The sequence below is a fragment of the Ogataea parapolymorpha genome, chromosome IV, assembly GCF_000187245.1.
Source record: "Ogataea parapolymorpha DL-1 chromosome IV, whole genome shotgun sequence".
In the NCBI taxonomy this organism is placed as follows: domain Eukaryota; kingdom Fungi; phylum Ascomycota; class Pichiomycetes; order Pichiales; family Pichiaceae; genus Ogataea; species Ogataea parapolymorpha.
In genome coordinates this window covers 827,985-846,049 of record NC_027863.1, presented here as the reverse complement: position 1 = coordinate 846,049, position 18,065 = coordinate 827,985, and the positions used below count along the sequence as shown (strand labels likewise).

General features: G+C 53.5%; 8 protein-coding genes across 8 annotated transcripts; 4 read left to right on the top strand and 4 right to left on the bottom strand.

Annotated features, from left to right (window-relative positions):
- Positions 1–408: 408 nt before the first annotated feature.
- Positions 409–2,028, top strand: HPODL_03496 (putative allantoate permease; the record flags this gene model as incomplete). The annotated part of the gene is made up of 1 exon (XM_014079814.1): positions 409–2,028. The coding sequence occupies one exon, from the start codon at positions 409–411 to the stop codon at positions 2,026–2,028; it is 1,620 nt and encodes a 539-aa protein (XP_013935289.1).
- Positions 2,029–2,623: 595 nt separating this feature from the next.
- On the top strand, positions 2,624–9,274 carry HPODL_03495 (Acetyl-CoA carboxylase; the record flags this gene model as incomplete). Its single annotated transcript, XM_014079813.1, has 1 exon — positions 2,624–9,274. The coding sequence occupies one exon, from the start codon at positions 2,624–2,626 to the stop codon at positions 9,272–9,274; it is 6,651 nt and encodes a 2,216-aa protein (XP_013935288.1).
- Positions 9,275–9,403: 129 nt separating this feature from the next.
- On the top strand, positions 9,404–10,657 carry HPODL_03494 (uncharacterized protein; the record flags this gene model as incomplete). Its single annotated transcript, XM_014079812.1, has 1 exon — positions 9,404–10,657. One exon carries the CDS (start codon positions 9,404–9,406, stop codon positions 10,655–10,657), a length of 1,254 nt encoding a protein of 417 aa, XP_013935287.1.
- Positions 10,658–10,689: 32 nt separating this feature from the next.
- HPODL_03493 (uncharacterized protein) lies at positions 10,690–11,787 on the bottom strand (the record flags this gene model as incomplete). The annotated part of the gene is made up of 1 exon (XM_014079811.1): positions 10,690–11,787. One exon carries the CDS (start codon positions 11,785–11,787, stop codon positions 10,690–10,692), a length of 1,098 nt encoding a protein of 365 aa, XP_013935286.1.
- A 129-nt stretch (positions 11,788–11,916) lies between these two features.
- Positions 11,917–13,560, bottom strand: HPODL_03492 (Sulfate adenylyltransferase; the record flags this gene model as incomplete). The annotated part of the gene is made up of 1 exon (XM_014079810.1): positions 11,917–13,560. One exon carries the CDS (start codon positions 13,558–13,560, stop codon positions 11,917–11,919), a length of 1,644 nt encoding a protein of 547 aa, XP_013935285.1.
- A 145-nt stretch (positions 13,561–13,705) lies between these two features.
- On the bottom strand, positions 13,706–14,629 carry HPODL_05204 (putative pyridoxal kinase BUD16; the record flags this gene model as incomplete). The annotated part of the gene is made up of 1 exon (XM_014079809.1): positions 13,706–14,629. One exon carries the CDS (start codon positions 14,627–14,629, stop codon positions 13,706–13,708), a length of 924 nt encoding a protein of 307 aa, XP_013935284.1.
- A 204-nt stretch (positions 14,630–14,833) lies between these two features.
- HPODL_03491 (Type II phosphatidylinositol 4-kinase that binds Las17p) lies at positions 14,834–16,435 on the bottom strand (the record flags this gene model as incomplete). Its single annotated transcript, XM_014079808.1, has 1 exon — positions 14,834–16,435. The coding sequence occupies one exon, from the start codon at positions 16,433–16,435 to the stop codon at positions 14,834–14,836; it is 1,602 nt and encodes a 533-aa protein (XP_013935283.1).
- A 46-nt stretch (positions 16,436–16,481) lies between these two features.
- Positions 16,482–18,056, top strand: HPODL_03490 (uncharacterized protein; the record flags this gene model as incomplete). Its single annotated transcript, XM_014079807.1, has 1 exon — positions 16,482–18,056. One exon carries the CDS (start codon positions 16,482–16,484, stop codon positions 18,054–18,056), a length of 1,575 nt encoding a protein of 524 aa, XP_013935282.1.
- Positions 18,057–18,065: the final 9 nt, after the last annotated feature.

Genomic DNA, 18,065 nt, shown 5'->3' with positions numbered 1-18,065 from the left:
AAAAATTGGGGTCTCGGGTGTATAGATGTGGACCTCGAGGTGCAAGGGGTAGATTTTTTCGTCAAGTGTGGAGTTCGAAAAATGCAAGGATTTGTGTCATTTGTGTCAAAAATCATGTGTCCTAGGAAAATACGTCTGGCAGATTAGCGGTTCGGAGGGCCATTTTTATGCCAAATAACTGCCAGATAAGCGCGATGGCGTCTCTGCCCTAGCTAAGACCAGGCAGTCTACAGTGTGCAGAAAATGCCGCCTTGCACACTCACCTTTTTTGCCGCCCCTATCTCTGTGGCAGCAGCCACATCAAGGCTGTGCTCTAAGCATACAGAACGCTTTCAATCAAGATTTTGCAACCAGCGCCACTGTTTGAAGATATATAAGATGCAGTCCACGTCTAGTACATACAGACCTATGTCAAGTATGGTGAAGGAAGACTCAGTCATCGTTTCGAATGAGAGCGCAAATTTTTCAGATGAGAGCCTAGATCTGGCCGACGCTCCAAATCCATTTTTGGATCCTGCCATCGAACGCAAGTTCAGACAGATCTACGAGGAGAGCCAGTACGAGTGTCGTCACCGGCTGGATCCGGAGTTCACCTGGACCAAAAAAGAGGAGCGCAAAGTTTTGTGGAAGCTCGAATACCGCGTTACTTTCCTCGCCTGCTTCATGTTTGCTGCCTTGCAGGTCGATAGAGGTAATTTAGCCCAGGCTGTGTCGGACAACCTGTTGGACGACCTCAACCTTACCACCAACCAGTACAACACAGGTAACACCATTTTCTACTTGTGTTTCCTGTCTATGGAGCTGCCATCGCAGCTGATCTCCAAGAGACTGGGAGCTGACGTCTGGATTCCTCTCCAGATGTGTGCCTGGTCCATCGTCACTATCTGCCAGTTCTGGCTCAAGGGCAAGCACAGTTTCTACGCCTGTCGTGCTCTTTTGGGAATTTTCGAGGGAGGATTCATTCCAGACCTGGTCCTGTGGATGTCCTATTTTTTCACTGCCAGCGAGCTTTCTATCAGACTGAGTTTGTTCTGGACAAGTTTGTCGCTGTCGCAGATTATTTCCGCTTTCGAGGCCTACGGACTGCTCCACCTGCGTGGCCATGCGGGCAAGGGAGGCTGGGCATGGCTTTTCATGGTGGAAGGTCTTTCGACGCTCGCCATTGGAATTGTTTCGTGGTTCCTGATGGTTCCTAGTGCTGTGCAGACGAAAAAGCCATGGAACAAAAAAGGATGGTTCACCGAGAGAGAGGAGAAAATCGTGGTGAACAGGATCCTCAGAGACGACCCTACCAAGGGCGACATGCACAACCGTCAAGGACTGACCCTGAAGATGATCTGGACCGCTCTGATGGACTACAACCTGTGGCCTATTTACTTCATTGGTCTGATTGCGTACATTCCTGTCAACACTGTCACTGCGTACCTGACTCTGGTTCTGAAGAGCTCTGGATTCGGCACCTTCGATGTCAACCTGCTCACAATTCCATACAATGTGCTCCACATTATTTTACTGCTGCTGATCACGTGGCTTTCCGAGAAAATCAACGAGAGACTGCTACTTTCGCTGGTGCAACCCATCTACTCGGTTCCGTTGCTAGGTGTTTTACGGTGGTGGAGCGGCTCGCTGGACAACAAATGGGGCACTTTCGCCGTCACAACGTTGCTTCTCGGTGTGCCTTACATTCATGCAATGATGGTGTCGTTATGTTCGCGGAACTCCCAATCGATCAAGACCAGAACCGTCTCTGCGTCGCTGTACAATATGTTTGTGCAGGCAGGTTCCATTGTGGCGTCCAACATCTACAGGACCCCGGATAAACCATACTATCACGCGGGTAACACGGCGCTGTTCTGGATCTCGTTCTTGATGATTCCAACCCTGCTGCTGTCAAAGCTGTACTATGTGTATTTGAACCGGAAAAGGGATAGGATCTGGCAGGCCATGTCCGAAAAGGAAAGAGAGGACTACATTCTCAACTCGCAGGATGAGGGTTCGGCAAGACTAACGTTCCGGTTTGCCCATTGAATAGAAATAGAATATTAATTCGTCGAGTTTTTCCGTGACGTCAAGTAGAGTACATATATATTGCTGTTGAATTTTGTCTGTTGAACGGTGCCGGGTGTGTCCAACAAAATAAAAAAAAATTTGTAGGGCGGCGCACCTCAATAAGCCTACGCGTAGCGAGCGAGCGCAGTGCGCAGAAAATATTTTGATTTAAATTAGACGTCTATGTCTTGTTGAGAGAGCTCAAGAAGAAAGGTGTTTGGATTACGGTAAGTGAACAGACGTGGAGGAAGCACAGGGCACAGCCAAGACGGCGAATAGCTGCACAGCTGTCTAATTGGGGCGAATTGGCATTCAGGGGTGAATCTGTTCAGCACAAGATGCTGCACTGTAACTCCAACTGTCTTGCCAAATTCTGTACCGAATGCTCTTATGGATAGGCACAGAACCGACAGATCATCTTACAGTGGCCTGTTTTCCTGGCAAATTTCTGTCTAAACGACTGCCTTGTCCCCCGGCCGTGCTGTGTTTTTCTTCCACCCATAGAATATATTTTCCATGACTAATGCTAAGATTATTTAGGCTCTCTAAATTCGCTACTCGACCCTTAGCAACGATGACAGCCTCATACAAACCAAAGCATGCAACTCTTCCCAAGCATTTTTTGGGACTTAATTCCGTCGAAGTCGCCGAGCCCTCTGAGGTGAAGGACTTTGTCGTCAAACACGAAGGACACACAGTTATTCAGAAAGTGCTGATTGCCAACAATGGTATTGCAGCCGTGAAAGAGATCCGCTCGGTGAGAAAATGGGCCTACGAGACATTTGGCAACGAAAGAGCCATCCAATTCGTCGCCATGGCCACTCCCGAGGACCTCGACTCTAATGCCGATTACGTCAGAATGGCCGACCAATACGTCGAAGTTCCTGGAGGAACGAACAACAACAACCATGCCAACGTGGACCTGATTGTCGAGATTGCAGAGAGAACCAAAGTGGACGCTGTCTGGGCCGGTTGGGGACATGCCTCCGAAAACCCAGAGCTGCCTGAGAAGCTGGCTGCGTCTCCGCGTAAGATCGTCTTTATTGGTCCGCCAGGGTCCGCCATGAGATCGCTTGGTGACAAAATTTCTTCAACGATTGTGGCCCAGCACGCCAAGGTGCCGTGTATTCCATGGTCTGGAACAGGCGTCGACAAGGTCACCGTCGACGAGCACGGAATCGTGTCTGTCGACGCCGAAACCTATGCCAAGGGATGCTGTGAGGGTCCTGAGGATGGTCTTCGAAAGGCCAAGGAAATCGGGTTCCCAGTTATGATCAAGGCCTCCGAAGGAGGAGGAGGTAAAGGTATCAGAAAGGTCGAGAAGGAGGAAGATTTCATCACCTTGTACCACCAGGCCGCTAGCGAGATCCCAGGATCGCCGATTTTCATCATGCAGCTGGCCGGCTCCGCCAGACATTTGGAAGTGCAGCTGTTGGCCGATCAGTACGGAAACAACATCTCGCTTTTTGGCAGAGACTGTTCTGTGCAGAGAAGACACCAGAAGGTCATTGAGGAAGCGCCAGTGACGATCGCCAAAGAAGACACATTCAGACAGATGGAGGCTGCTGCCGTCAGACTGGGTAAACTGGTCGGCTACGTTTCTGCCGGTACTGTCGAGTACCTTTATTCGTATGCAGACGACAAGTTCTACTTTTTGGAGCTGAACCCTAGATTGCAAGTCGAACACCCAACTACTGAGATGGTTTCTGGCGTGAACCTGCCTGCCACGCAGTTGCAAATCGCCATGGGTATTCCTCTGCACAGAATCAGAGACATTCGTTTATTCTACGGAGCCGATCCTCACACCGCCACAGAGATCGACTTCGAGTTCAAGAACGAGAACAGCGTGACGTCGCAGCGCCGGCCTATCCCCAAGGGCCACTGTACCGCGTGCCGTATCACCTCAGAGGACCCCAGCGAGGGATTCAAGCCGTCGAGTGGTACGCTGCACGAGCTGAACTTCCGGTCCTCATCCAACGTGTGGGGTTACTTCTCGGTCAGTAACCAATCCTCGATCCACTCCTTCTCCGACACGCAGTTCGGTCACATTTTTGCGTTTGGAGAAAATAGACAGGCGTCGAGAAAACACATGGTGGTTGCATTGAAAGAGCTCAGCATCAGAGGTGATTTCAAGACCACCGTCGAGTACCTGATCAAGCTGCTTGAGTCTCCAGATTTCGAGGACAACACCATCACCACTGGCTGGCTGGACGAGCTGATCAGCAAGAGACTCACGTCGGAGAGACCCGACCCTCACGTTGCCGTGATTTGCGGTGCGGTCACCAAGGCCCACCAGGCATGCGAGGAAAACAAAAAGGAGTACATTGCCTGTCTTGAGAAGGGACAGGTGCCAGCTAAGGAGTTGCTCAAGACCATCTTCAACGTCGACTTCATCTACGAGGGCCAGAAATACACTTTCACGTGTGCAAAGGCGGCAGAGGACATGTTCAGCTTGTTCATCAACGGCTCCAGATGCGTGACGAAGGTCAAGGCCCTCGCGGACGGCGGTCTGCTGGTTGCCCTAAGCGGCAAGTCGCATTCTGTCTACTGGAAAGAGGAGGTCGGGGCTACCAGAATCTCTGTGGACGGCAAAACTTGCTTGCTAGAGGACGAGAACGATCCTACCCAGCTGAGAACGCCGTCTCCAGGTAAGCTTGTGAGATATCTGGTGGAGAACGGCGGACACGTGACTGCAGGCAAGCCGTTTGCCGAGGTCGAGGTGATGAAGATGTTCATGCCGTTGGTTGCTCAGGAGAACGGTATTGTGCAGCTGTTGAAGCAGCCGGGCTCTACTCTTGCTGCGGGCGACATTTTGGCCATTTTATCTCTGGACGATCCGTCCAGAGTGAAACATGCTCTGCCGTTTGACGGCACTCTTCCAGACCTGGGCGACCCTATTGTTATCGGTACTCGCCCTGTTCACAAGTACCACAAGCTGCTGAACGTGTTGACCAACATTCTGGCCGGTTTCGACAACCAGGTGGTGATGAACGCCACGCTGACGGACCTGATCCAAATATTAAAGGACCCAGAGCTGCCATACTCTGAATGGCAAAACGTGATATCTGCTCTGCACTCGCGTCTGCCGGCCAAACTGGACCAGCAACTGACCGAGCTGATTGAGAGAAGTCACAGAAGAAAGGCAGAGTTCCCTGCCAGACAGGTTTTGAAGCTGTTTGAGAAGGCCAGAGCAGAAGGCCAGCTCGGAGCGCTTCTCGAGCAGGCCATCGAGCCACTTCTTGAGATTGCCCACGGCTACCTAGAGGGCCTGGAGAGCCACGAGTTCTCTGTGTTTGCCAAGCTTCTGATGGAGTACTACAATATTGAGAGTCTATTCAGCGGCGAGAACACGAGACTCGAGGACGTGATCCTGAGACTTAGAGATGAGAACAAGAACGACCTCAGCAAGGTGGTGACGTATGCGTTGTCGCACTCGAGAATCGGCGCCAAGAACAACCTGATTGTCGCCATTCTCGACAAGTACAGACCGGTTTTGCAAGAGAATCCAGAGGCGCTTCGGATTTTCAAGGAGCCCTTGAAGAAAATTGTCGAGCTTGATAGCCGGGCGACCGCCAAGGCCACGCTCAAGGCCAAGGAGGTTCTCATTTTCTGCTCCCTGCCATCCATCAAGGAGAGATCTGACCAGTTGGAGCATATTCTAAGAACATCTGTTGTGGAGACGAGGTACGGCGAGACCACTGCTGCGAAGCACAGACTTCCAGATATGGAGGTTATCCGTGACGTGATCGATTCCAACTACGTTGTGTTTGACGTGCTGACGCAGTTCCTGTGTTCTGCGGACCCGTGGATCGCTGCTGCTGCTGCAGAGGTGTACATCAGAAGAGCCTACAGAGCTTATTCGGTGACAGAAGTCAAACACCATCTTTCGTCGTCAAACAGCTCTCCTGTGGTGTCGTGGCGATTCCAGCTGCCTGCGCTGTCGACAGCAGCATACAACTCTGTTCCCGACTCCATCAGAAACTCCAAATCTACGTCGATGAACAGGGCCGTCTCCGTGTCGGACCTGACGTTCATGATCAACAAGGACGACTCGCAGCCTCTGCGGACGGGTATTCTTGTTCCGGCGGGCCATTTGGATGACGTCGAGGACATGCTCAGCAGAGGCTTGGAGCTGGCAGAAGTCGGCGCGGGGCAAGACCCGATCAACGTGTGCAACGTCTTTGTGCAGTCGACGGAGGGCTACGACACCGAGGAAGAGGTTTTGAAGCAGATGGCCGAAATCGTCGACTCGATGAGACACGAGCTACACGACGCCCTGATCAGAAGACTCACGTTTGTGCTGACCGACCACGTTGGCACGTATCCAAAGTATTACACGTTCAAATACTCTGACGGTGCCTACATCGAAGACCAGGTCATCAGACACATCGAGCCGGCGATGGCGTTCCAGCTGGAGCTTGGCAGACTGTCAAACTTCCACATCAAGCCGGTGCAGACCGCCAACAGAAACATCCACGTGTACGAGGCGGTGGCCAAGAATTCGTCTGGCATCGATAAGCGGTACTTCACCAGGGGAATTATCCGCACGGGCTCGATCAAAGATGACATCACGGCGCCCGAGTACCTGACTTCGGAGGCCCACAGACTTATGAGCGACATTTTGGATGCTCTTGAGATCATTGACACCTCCAACACCGACCTTAACCACATCTTCATCAATTTCTCGGCCGTCTTCAACATCACACCTGAGGACGTGAGAAACGCGTTCGGCGGCTTCCTTGAGCGGTTCGGCAGAAGACTCTGGAGACTCAGAGTCACCGGCGCAGAGATCAGAATCATGTGCACGGACCCAGAGACAGGCGTGCCGTTCCCTCTCAGGGCCATCATCAACAACGTCAGTGGCTACGTCGTCAAGTCAGAAATGTACATTGAAGAGCGCAACGCCAACGGCGAGTGGATCTTCAAGTCCCTGGGCACTCCGGGAGCCATGCATCTCAGAGCCATCTCCACCCCGTACCCAACTAAGGAGTGGCTGCAACCAAAGAGACAGAAGGCCCACAGTCTGGGAACCACGTACGTGTACGACTTCCCAGAGCTTTTCAGACAGGCAGTGCACTCATTGTGGCAGAAATATGACCCTAGTGCCAAAGTCGGTGACGACGTCTTCAGTTACCTCGAAATTATCACCGACGAGGCCGGAAACTTGACTGAGGTCGAAAGAGAACCGGGAGCAAACACCATCGGTATGGTTGGTTTCAAGATGACCGCCAAGACACCAGAATACCCAAGAGGAAGACAGTTTGTGGTGATTGCCAACGACATCACGTTCAAGATTGGCTCGTTTGGTCCAAAGGAGGACGTTTTCTTCCACAAGTGCACGGAGCTGGCCAGAAGTCTGGGAATCCCTAGAATCTACCTGTCGGCCAACTCTGGTGCCAGAATGGGCATGGCCGAGGAACTTATTCCTTACTACAAGGTCAACTGGATCGACCCATCCAACCCATCAAGAGGTTTCACGTATTTCTACCTGACGCCTGAAGATCTGGCCGAGCTCGAAAAGACCGGCAAGGGCGGCTCCGTCATCACAGAAAGAGTTGTCGAGAACGGCGAGGAGCGTCACGTGATCACGGCCATCGTCGGTGTGGAAGACGGGCTCGGAGTCGAGTGTTTGAAAGGGTCTGGTCTGATTGCCGGTGGCACGGCCCGGGCATACAGAGACATCTTCACGCTGACACTGGTCACGTGTAGATCTGTTGGTATCGGTGCCTATTTGGTGAGACTTGGCCAGAGAGCCATTCAGGTGGAAGGACAACCTATTATTCTGACGGGTGCTCCGGCCATCAACAAAGTTTTGGGCAGAGAGGTTTACTCGTCCAACTTGCAACTGGGAGGCACGCAGATCATGTACAGAAACGGTGTTTCGCACATGACCGCAAGAGATGACCTGCAGGGTGTGGAGAAGATCATGGAGTGGCTGTCGTATGTGCCTGCCAAACGCGGGCTGCCTGTTCCGATTTTGGAGTCACGTGAAGACCCATGGGACAGAGACGTTGTTTACAGGCCGGTGAAGAACGAGCCGTACGACGTGAGATGGCTGATTGCTGGAAGAGAGACCGAGGACGGCTTCGAGCCTGGTCTTTTCGACCGCAACTCGTTCCAGGAGGCTCTTGCCGGCTGGGCCAGAGGTGTGGTTATTGGAAGAGCCCGTCTGGGTGGTATTCCAATGGGTGTGATTGGCGTTGAGACCAGAACCGTGGACAACCTTGTTCCTGCGGATCCTGCCAACCCGAACTCGACCGAGCTGCTGATTCAGGAGCCGGGCCAGGTTTGGCATCCAAACTCAGCCTACAAGACGGCACAGGCCATCAGAGACTTTAACAACGGAGAACAGCTGCCACTGATGATCATCGGTAACTGGAGAGGTTTCTCTGGAGGCCAGAGAGACATGTACAATGAGATCCTCAAATACGGTTCTTACATTGTGGACGCGCTTGTGGACTTCAAGCAGCCGATCTTCATCTACGTTCCTCCTACTGGTGAACTGAGAGGTGGATCGTGGGTCGTTGTGGATGCCACCATCAACAAGGACATGATGGAGATGTATGCAGACGTGGACGCTCGTGGAGGCATCTTAGAACCCGCTGGTGCAGTCAACATCAAATACAGAGAAAACAAGCTGGTGGTCACGATGGACCGTCTGGACGACAAGTGCAAGCAGCTCCGTCAGCAGCTGTCTGCTGAGGGCCTTGCCGACGAAGAAAAGACCAAGCTCACCAAAGAGTTGAGCGAAAGACATAGGGAATTGATGCCTATTTACTCGCAGATTGCCGTGCAATTTGCCGATCTTCACGACAGATGCGGACGCATGCTTGCGAAGGGCGTGATCCGCAAAGCTCTGGAGTGGACCAATTCTCGTCGCTTCTTCTTCTGGCGTGTGAGAAGAAGACTGAACGATGAGTATCTGATCGCCAAAATTGCCGAGCAGCTGCCACAATCCACCAGACTGGAGAGAGTTGCCAGACTAAACTCGTGGTATCCATCTTCGCTGGATCTCGAGGACGACAGAGCCGTGGCCACCTGGACCGAGGACAACCACAAGCTCCTGGAGAACAACCTCAAGAAATTGAAGGGAGATGCGGTCAAACAGACTCTGGCCAGACTGTTCCGCACCGACATGAAACACACGGCCGAGGGGCTTTCGGAGATCTTGTCTCTGTTGCCTGCCGAGGACCGTGAGGCAATTTTGAAAGAGCTGAAGCACTAATCAAAATTACATTCTGTTGATATGTTAAATAAATTAAATATCCTAATCTTTTTACCTGTTCTATTAAGTCCCTAAATCTTTTTTAAAGGCGCTAGCGACCGATCCGCTTTTTATTGCTTTGCTTTGCTAATGAGATTTGCAGAATTCTTGGTGGTATTTGCCACGTTAGGCGGGGGGATGGCTGCACCGGTTGAGTCTCTGGCCGGGACCCAACGGTATCTGGTGCAAATGAAGGAGCGGTTCACCACAGAGAAGCTGTGTGCTTTGGACGACAAGATCAAGAGTCTGAGTCATTTCCGAGACGGCATCGACAGGAATTTCTCCTTTGGCAACTTCGAGGCCTTCTCAGGCAAGTTCAGCAAGGAAGCGTTGCTCAGAATGGCTTCCAACCCAATGGTTGCAAAAATCGTGCCCGATAGCCTGGTCGAAGCCGTCGACATCGAGGTCGAGGCAAACGCTCCGTCGCATCTGGTCCGACTGTCGCAGGACGACCCCGTCAGCCCAGATGACACCGAGTATTTCTATGACTCCGACTACTTGGGACAGAACGTGAATGCATACATCATCGACAGCGGAGTGTTTGTGGACCATCCGCAGTTCGAAGGACGGGCCGTCAATGGACCCAACTTCAGCGACGACGTGTCAAACACGGACTTCGTGGGCCACGGTACACATGTGGCTGGTATCATTGGGTCCAAGCATTTTGGCGTTGCAAAAAAAATCAACCTCATCAGTGTAAAAGTTCTCGACAGATACGGCCAGGGCTCACTGTCGTCGGTGATTGCTGGATTGGAGTACGCCGTGAAACACCACAGGGAGCACGAGAACACGCCGGGACTGGCCAATTTGTCGCTCGGAGCGGCCAAGAGCTCTGTGCTGGACGACGCCGTCAAGGCAGCCTATCAGAGCGGCCTGGTGATTGTGGTTGCAGCAGGAAATAGCAACATCGACGCGTGCAACACGTCGCCGGCCGGCTCACCCTACGCGTATACTGTGGGTGCAATCGACGACTCGCAGGACAAAATCGCTAGTTTTTCCAACTGGGGCAAGTGCGTCAATATTTTTTCCAGTGGAGTGGATATCAAAAGCTTGTCCAACAGCAAGACCAATTTGAAGAAAGTCCAGACACTGAGCGGCACGTCGATGGCCAGTCCTGTTGCCGCGGGGCTGATTGGCGTGCTGCTGAGCAAGGGTGTGTCACACGATGAGATTGTCTCCGAAATGGAGGAATTGTCGATCAACGGGGCTGTTCCAAGAATCAGCCTACTTTTGCGGCCAGGAAGCCCCAACAGAATAGCGTCGAACGGCATTAGAGAGTACGACTTCGACATAATGCGAGTGTCCAACAGCAGCGTCACAAACGGCACTGCGATTAGAGCGTAAGTAGAATGCAAGTGAATATACGATCCGGATGTTTAGCGGTGCGGCTGGTGCGTGAAGCTGATCACGAGTCTTCCGGAGCGCGCGTTGTACGACACAAAAATCAGCGAGTGGCACGGCGTCTTGGGCGGGCTCTGGTCCACTGACGACGATTGCAGAGCCATGAGTTCGGAGTCGATGTCGTCGTTCTGGAAAAGCATGTCTATTTCGTTGACGCATTTGAGACACTCTCGTACTCTCATCTGAACAGGGTCACAGTATTTGCGGGAAAATTCAGACTCGGTCTGGTACTTGAAGTCGTAGCCAGTCGCCTTGCTTATAGCAAGAATGTATTTTTCGTACAATCGGAGGAGCACAGTCGCGGGTGTTTTTTCTTTGGCGGCCGTCCGTGCAAGAAGCTGTGCGTGCGGCTCGTTTGTCGTGAACACAATGTTGCGCAGCTCCTGTTCGTGGTTGAGTTTGAGTAGCTGGAGATAGTAGTCGAGTGATTTGATGACTGAGTCTGTGTTTTCGCACGGAGAACATAGGTCGTCGAGGCCGTTAGTGTTCTGGCCGCAGCAAACACACACAGATGGAGGCCGCCGCGAATTCTGCTCACCGATGGCATTGCTCTGGTCGCCCTGGCGCAGAAAATGCAGGCGCTGCTGGAGCTCGGCCCGCGAGTCTGCCGGAGACTGTGTCGGAGTGTCGTGCTCGGCCAGCGAGTCTTTCTCGAGTCCCGACGCGTCGGTCTGCTCAGGAGACGGCGCGGTAGACGACTGCGGCACATCGGGTGTCGTCTCGCGCGTCTGTTCGGATTTTGTGCGCGGAGTGTCGGCAGCAGTCGCCGTCTCCAAATCGGTATCCATATTTCTAATCTGCTGGATCATGTCGTACTCCTCTCTGTTTTTGATGACGCTATGTTTCGACCCACGCCGCTTCTGCGCTCGCTCGATCACGCGACATGGGTTGCACGTCTTGAATTGCAAGTGTTCGGGTGTCTCAGACACCAGTCTCTTGCGCTTGCATCGCCGGCATGTGATGGGTTTGCCGTTGACATAGACATAGTCTGACTCTGAGCCCTCGTTAGGGTTGTTGTACGCATTGAGCCGCGCAAGAACACGCTCATCGGTCAATTCGGAAGCCACCTTCATGTCGAGTTAATAGGGGGCCAAGGGTGTATGCATCAGCTACAACAACAAGTTTTTTTTGTTAAATTATTTATTATTCTCCAGGTCGATCGACCCGTCGTCTATTTAAAATAATTGGAATATGTAGTAGATCTAAAACACAAAAAACCCTTCCTCCTCTAGGTACAAGACAATCTTCTGGATCGCAGTGTTGATCGGTAGAGAGTCGAGGTCCACACGGATCTCCGCGTCGGCAGGCACCTCATAGCCTTCAATGTCCTTTCTGGAAGCCTGGAAGTATCCTCTTCTGTCGTTAGCCTCGCACACGGCCCTAGGCGTCTCAACAGACACCACGACAAAAGTGCCGGACTTGGCGACGGCTTTTCTGATGGCAGACAGCTCGGTGTTCGAAACGACCTCCTCGTTGTTCACCACAATCACGCCGGCACCAGATCTCACCAGCTCGCCAAGAACAAAGCTGACTGCCCCCCTGCCGATCTTGGCCGCATCCAGCAGCGTGATGTGTCTGCCGCCAGCAAACTGGTTGAACGTGGCCTGCAGAGCATAACTCAGCGCCTCAACGCCCGAGTTCGGCAAACCCTGCAAGTACAGGGCGAAACCCTGGGTCTGTCTTGGAGGATAAGCGGTTCTCAGGATCTTGACCACCTCAGGGTACGAGAACCACTCTGGGATGTGGGTGCCTTCTCTCAAACGCTTTCTAAGCTCGGTTCCGGAGATGTTGAGCGTCTTGGTGCCATCTGGAATGCTGTCGATAGGAGCGTATCTGGCCTCGTCGGGCAGATAAGTGACCATTCTGAACGGAACGACCTCAATCTCCAGCTCGGTGGAAAATCTCTCCACGAGTTCCTGGGCGTCGTATGGACCATAGAAAGGAACTCCCTTCGAGTTGGATCCTGGTCCCGCGTGGTCTCTGCCAACAATGAAGTGCGTGGCACCATAGTTCTTTCTGATAATGGAGTGCCATAGAGCCTCTCTGTCTCCGGCCATTCTCATGGCCAATGGCAGCAAAGCAAGCTGCGCCATGCCGTTCGGATACTTCTTGATGATCTCCTGGTACACCTTCACTCTGGTGTGGTGGTCGATGTCGCCCGGCTTGGTCAGCCCAACCACCGGGTGGATCAGTAAATTAGCCAGCTTGTCTCTGGCAGCACGCACCGTCAGCTCTCTGTGGGCCCTGTGCATTGGATTTCTGGTCTGGAAAGCCACCACCTTGGACCAGTGCTTGTTGGCAAACTCGGTACGCAGCTGGGCTGGAGTCTTTCTGAGCTCGGTGTAGTCGTAGTGCTTTGGCGCATTGATGGCCTGTAATGCGCCACCGATGTACACCTCACCAGCCACATCGAACAGGTAGCGGATAGCCGGATGCTCAGGGTCGCCTCTGAACACCTCCTTGGCCTCAAGCTGCTTGTCTGGGGTATAGATGTCTCCGACGGTGAGAATGGCCAATGCAAGGTCATCTCTAGGGTCTCTCAGCACAACTCTGTCGCCAGACTTGAACTGCGAACTCACCTGCTTCGAAACGTCCAGGGTGATTGGGATGGGCCAGACCTCGCCAGTGGAAAGACGCATCTTGTGAACGACAGACGTATAGTCGGCCTCGTTGAGGAAACCGGTCAACGGAGAAAATCCTCCAACGAGGATCAACTCGAGGTCGCACAGCTGTCTGTCGGTCAGAGAAAGAGACTTGAGGGTGGCAGCCTCGGCGATCAGCTCGCTCTTGATTGGCGCATCGCGTTGCAACAGGTCTTGGAGGACACCTCCGTGGGGAACGAGCATTTTGGGAGGAGAGTCGGTCAACTTTTGGTCAACTTTTCACTCGAGGCTTGGACTTTGTCGTCGGTACTGATAAAATTGCACGTGACTCGGAGAAAGAAGCCACTGTAATTTTTTCAGTATTTTTTTTTCTCCCGTTGCTGCACGTCTAGAGCTGCACAGCCCTGAAATCAGTCTGCTCCAGGTGGTACAGGTCTCTGCACTCGACGATGCGCAGCTCGCACTCCTTCATGGATGTGGCGTCGCCGAGCTTGCCCTGCACCGTCCCGCCAAGCCTTTCGACGCACATCCGCTGCGTTTTGGCCAGCACGCGTGACATCACGCTCTGCACCTGGTTCGTCGCCAGCACCACGTCCTGAAGTCTGAACAGCCTGTCCAGCAGCAGCGCAGAAAAGAGGTCGCCGACGCCGGTGAAGTACGAGTCCAATTTGGGGATTTCGAACAGAATTGGCTCGTCTGCGTCCTTGGAAGAGACACAGCAGTAGAAACAGCCTTTGGACTCTAAACCGAGCTGCTGTGCGCTCAGAAACAGCGATGAGATCACCACGTGCTTGATCTGATGTTCTGTGTGCAAGGTGGCCAGGGCGCGTCGCAGGTCGTCGCGGCTGGTGATCTTGAAGTCCAGCAGCAGCTCGAGTTCCAGCTGGTTCGGCGTGATCACGTCCACGAGGCCGCTGTGCACCAGCTGTCGATACACAGGAATCACGTCCTCGCTGACGTATATCTGGCCGTCGTCGCCCATGACGGGATCCAGCAGCCAGAGACACTGGGGACGGCTTCTTTTGACGGCCTTGCACATCTGGCCGACGGCGGCCAACGAGCTCGCGCCGTGGATGTATCCTGTGAGCAGGGCGTCGTACTGGACATTTATGTCGCACAGCCCGGCGTAGATCTCGGCAAGTTTGTCGCCAGCGACCACCTCGCCATGGACACTGCCGTACCCCGTGTGGTTTGAGAAATTGACCGTGTTGAGCACGTCGACGTTCCAGCCGAGCATCTGAAGCGGGAATGTGGCGGCCTTGTTCCCCACGTAGCCGTGGGCGACGTGCGACTGGATCGAGAGGAGCTGCATGAAATGAAAAGTCGATAAGATAAGGTCGTCGGCAAGGGTAGATTATTCACCTGTTGGGGTGCTAGCACGAAAAATGGATGCTCAGTGGAACACAAACGACTTCTCGCAGCCTCTAATGCTCTATCCGCGTTCTGTTTGGTGTCTGCCAATTCTGCGACGCTTCAGTGCACCTTTTGTTAGCAAATATTCTCGAGAAAAAATTAATCAACAACATGTAAAAACCGGTGGTCGGGAAGTCACCGGCTGCAACCGCTCCACAATCACCGTTTTCGTCCCCACGCTAACCAGCTGGATGCCCTGGTCCAGGATGCTGGTGTTGCCCTCCTCCCACTTGGACTCGTCGATCTTGCCGGACAAATACGAGTTCCAGTTGTTCTGCAGGTCTTTGCCGACGGGAATGGAGTTGTCGGTGATCGAGGACTCCATCGCGTTCACAATCATCGGGATAGGATTGGTGAACGGCACCTCGATCTCAGAGTCCTCCACCAGCATGCGCGGCTTGCGTGCCAGGTCCAGTGGGCTCTGGCCAGGCACCAGCAACGTCTGCACCACGTTCCAGGCCTGTCCCTTCAGGACAGCCAGTTGTTTGCGAAACATGCGCTCTTTGAAGCCCGGGTCGCGGCTCAACATCTCGCGCAACAGAACGCTCGTGTCCTCCCACCACGCTTTCGAAGTCAGCAGGGGCAGAAAATGGTTTCTGGTCTGCACAGAAAACGGCTGGCCAATAATGGAGATCGGAAGAAATAGCCACCCAAAGGGGAACGACCGCCACTCGTTTGGATGTTTCCACGGCAGCGACAGCCCGTTGTCGATAGCGCCGAGCCGGAGTCGCGCGCGGCCGTTCTCGTGCTCTATCTTGAGCATCCAGTTGTCAAGGCCACGGTCGGTGTTTCTGACGATAAAGTCGAGAATGACAAGTTTTTCGATCTCCCGCTGTAGTTGCGAAAGCGTGTCTGCGGTCCATTCGAACGCTCCGTTGGTCTGGGTGGTGGCTGTTTGTGCCGGACCCTGATGCGGCAGCGGATGTCTTCTGAAAAATTCGTCTGCCCCCACGTAGCCGTCCAGATACAGCTGGAACGAGCCGACCTTGTGTCTGGGCTTCTTCTTGCGCAGCATGTAGCCGATTTTCTCGTAGAAGGGATAGTAGAAGCTGTCTGACGAGAGTGTCACGATATCTGTGTAAGGGACGATGTGGGTCTGGAGTTGGCGGTCCAGTAGACTGGTAGCGCTCTCGGCGATGTAGCCCGTGTTGGGAATCAGACACGAGCGGCCAAAAAAGCACGGGAAGAAGTTTCTGTGGATCCATTTGGTCATTTTCGGCGACAGGGGCCCGTACGGCTCCTCGTCCTGGGGCTTGAACACGCCAATCGGCTCGTAATTGGCGTTGTACACATAGTACGAGCCTGACGAGCCTGACGAGATCAGCCGCGGCTTGATGCCAAGCTCAATGGCGGCCGCGCCACTCGCGACGATCCGTTCGAAGTCCTGCTTCGTGGTGGGCCCTGAATCCAGGAACCCGGCAGGGGGCAGCTTGGCGAGAGGGTGGATATCTGGTGGGGCGCGGAAGACGGAATAGTATATTTCTGTTGTGTGGGGCTGGACGTTTTTGGAGCGGAAGATACGGGGGAACCTCAAGTCGCGGATATTGTTTGTCCAGTGGGCAAGAGACCGTTTCGAGAATGGCGAGTGGTCTGTGCCGTGGGCAGGCGCCAACAGCGGCGTGGTCTCAGACAGCCCGGCGGACGACGATCCCTGCACAGGGGGCTGGAGCGGGCTTGGAGGTCCGGGCTGGGCGGCGATCGTCATGTGCTAGCGCATGTGTAAATTATTTAAATAATTCGAGAAAAATAAGATGACAACCTCGTCGCTCTTGGGCCACGTTTTGCCGCTCGTGGTGCCGTTTCTGGCGCAGCAGGACAAGCTGAACGTTGCTTACGCAAACTATGAGCTGTACCAGGCGGTAGTGCCGTTGTTGTACCAGAAATTGCTGTTTACTGGCAGGCCTCTTGTAAACAGCGAGGGCAGCTGGACAAATATTGGGTCTCTGAAAAACCCACTCATCGGCGACAAAAAACACAGCGAAGTGTACACGCTGCGACAGGAGCTACTGTTGCAGACCCTGACGCTCAACAAGGAGCTTGCCAGGTACGTCGAGCAGGTGGTTGTGGTGGATCAGGAGATACTACGAGATTTGGCACAGGTGCTCAGTCAGTGCCCGAATCTGAGGAGATTTGAGGTCCCGCAACCGGACCGCTGGCTTGCAGAGATCTACAAAAGACCATTGGAGTCGTTTGTGGTCACCGAACTTGACCAGCTGTGCCATCTGCCCGACACCGTCAGACGGCTGAAACTTGGTGTGCTAAAATCGGAGTCGCTTTCTGTTTTCGACCGCCAGCGGGCCCTAAAAAAAATCTACTCATTGGACGCACTCGAGCTCGTGTCCGACGAGCCGTCCATCACGACGTTCCTCAAGTTTCTGCAGCCGTTCGCTCGTCTCAGACTCACGTCGCTCAGCATAGTGTATTACCACGGATACAACGACTACAATCACGTCTCGCGCACTTTAGTGCAGCAGCTGCTGGATAAAACCGATCTGGCCACGCTGCGGGAGCTGGAGATGGTGCTTGGGTGTGACGAGATGGCGTGCGGGTGTTTGGGAGAGTTCTGCCGCCATCTGGTGTCGAAACCATTTAATTTGCGGCGACTGGCTATTTTGCAACGCACGGTCCACAGAGACCACAATTACACGGAAAAATTCGACGTCGCCGTGACGTCGCTTTTGGCGTCGATGCCCAATAACGAGCGTCTCACAGAGCTGTATATCAAGCACACGCCGCCGCTCGACGCCATGATCGTCCACGGGTTCGAGGGAAATTATAATAAACGACGCGATCTCTACCACTCGATGCTGCCGCACTTGCGCGGGCTCGAACGGCTCGTGTGCCCCACGTTCGTGTGGTCGCTCGCATGCTACGAGCAGCTCATGTCGGACCTGCTGTGGAACGGCTGCACGTGCGACCACTGCGAGTCTTTCCTGTCGCTTTTTGACGAATTCATCATGAAACACCATTACTATGACGCCGCGTCGGGCCTCGAGAAAGACGTCATCTCGTCGTGCTTTTTCAGCTGCGCAGCAGCAACGCTCGCCGCCCGGTTTGTCGGAAGTCCACTCGAACACCTCCCGTTGCTCGACGTGTACTGGAATTTCCACTCTCTGCTCAACATGGACCACGACGCCGGCTACGACTGCCGGTTCAACCAGAGCTTTTTCCGGCATCTCGCCGCCTGCATCTCGCATTTCCTCCAAGAGTACGTCCACGAAGTTTCACGGACAAACCCAAATCTGTGGCACGTCAACTTCAACGGCATAGTGTTTGAAAAATCAGACTCTTGGGTCTGCAAAAACGAAAAAGTGTATCGAATCTAATAATCTTGT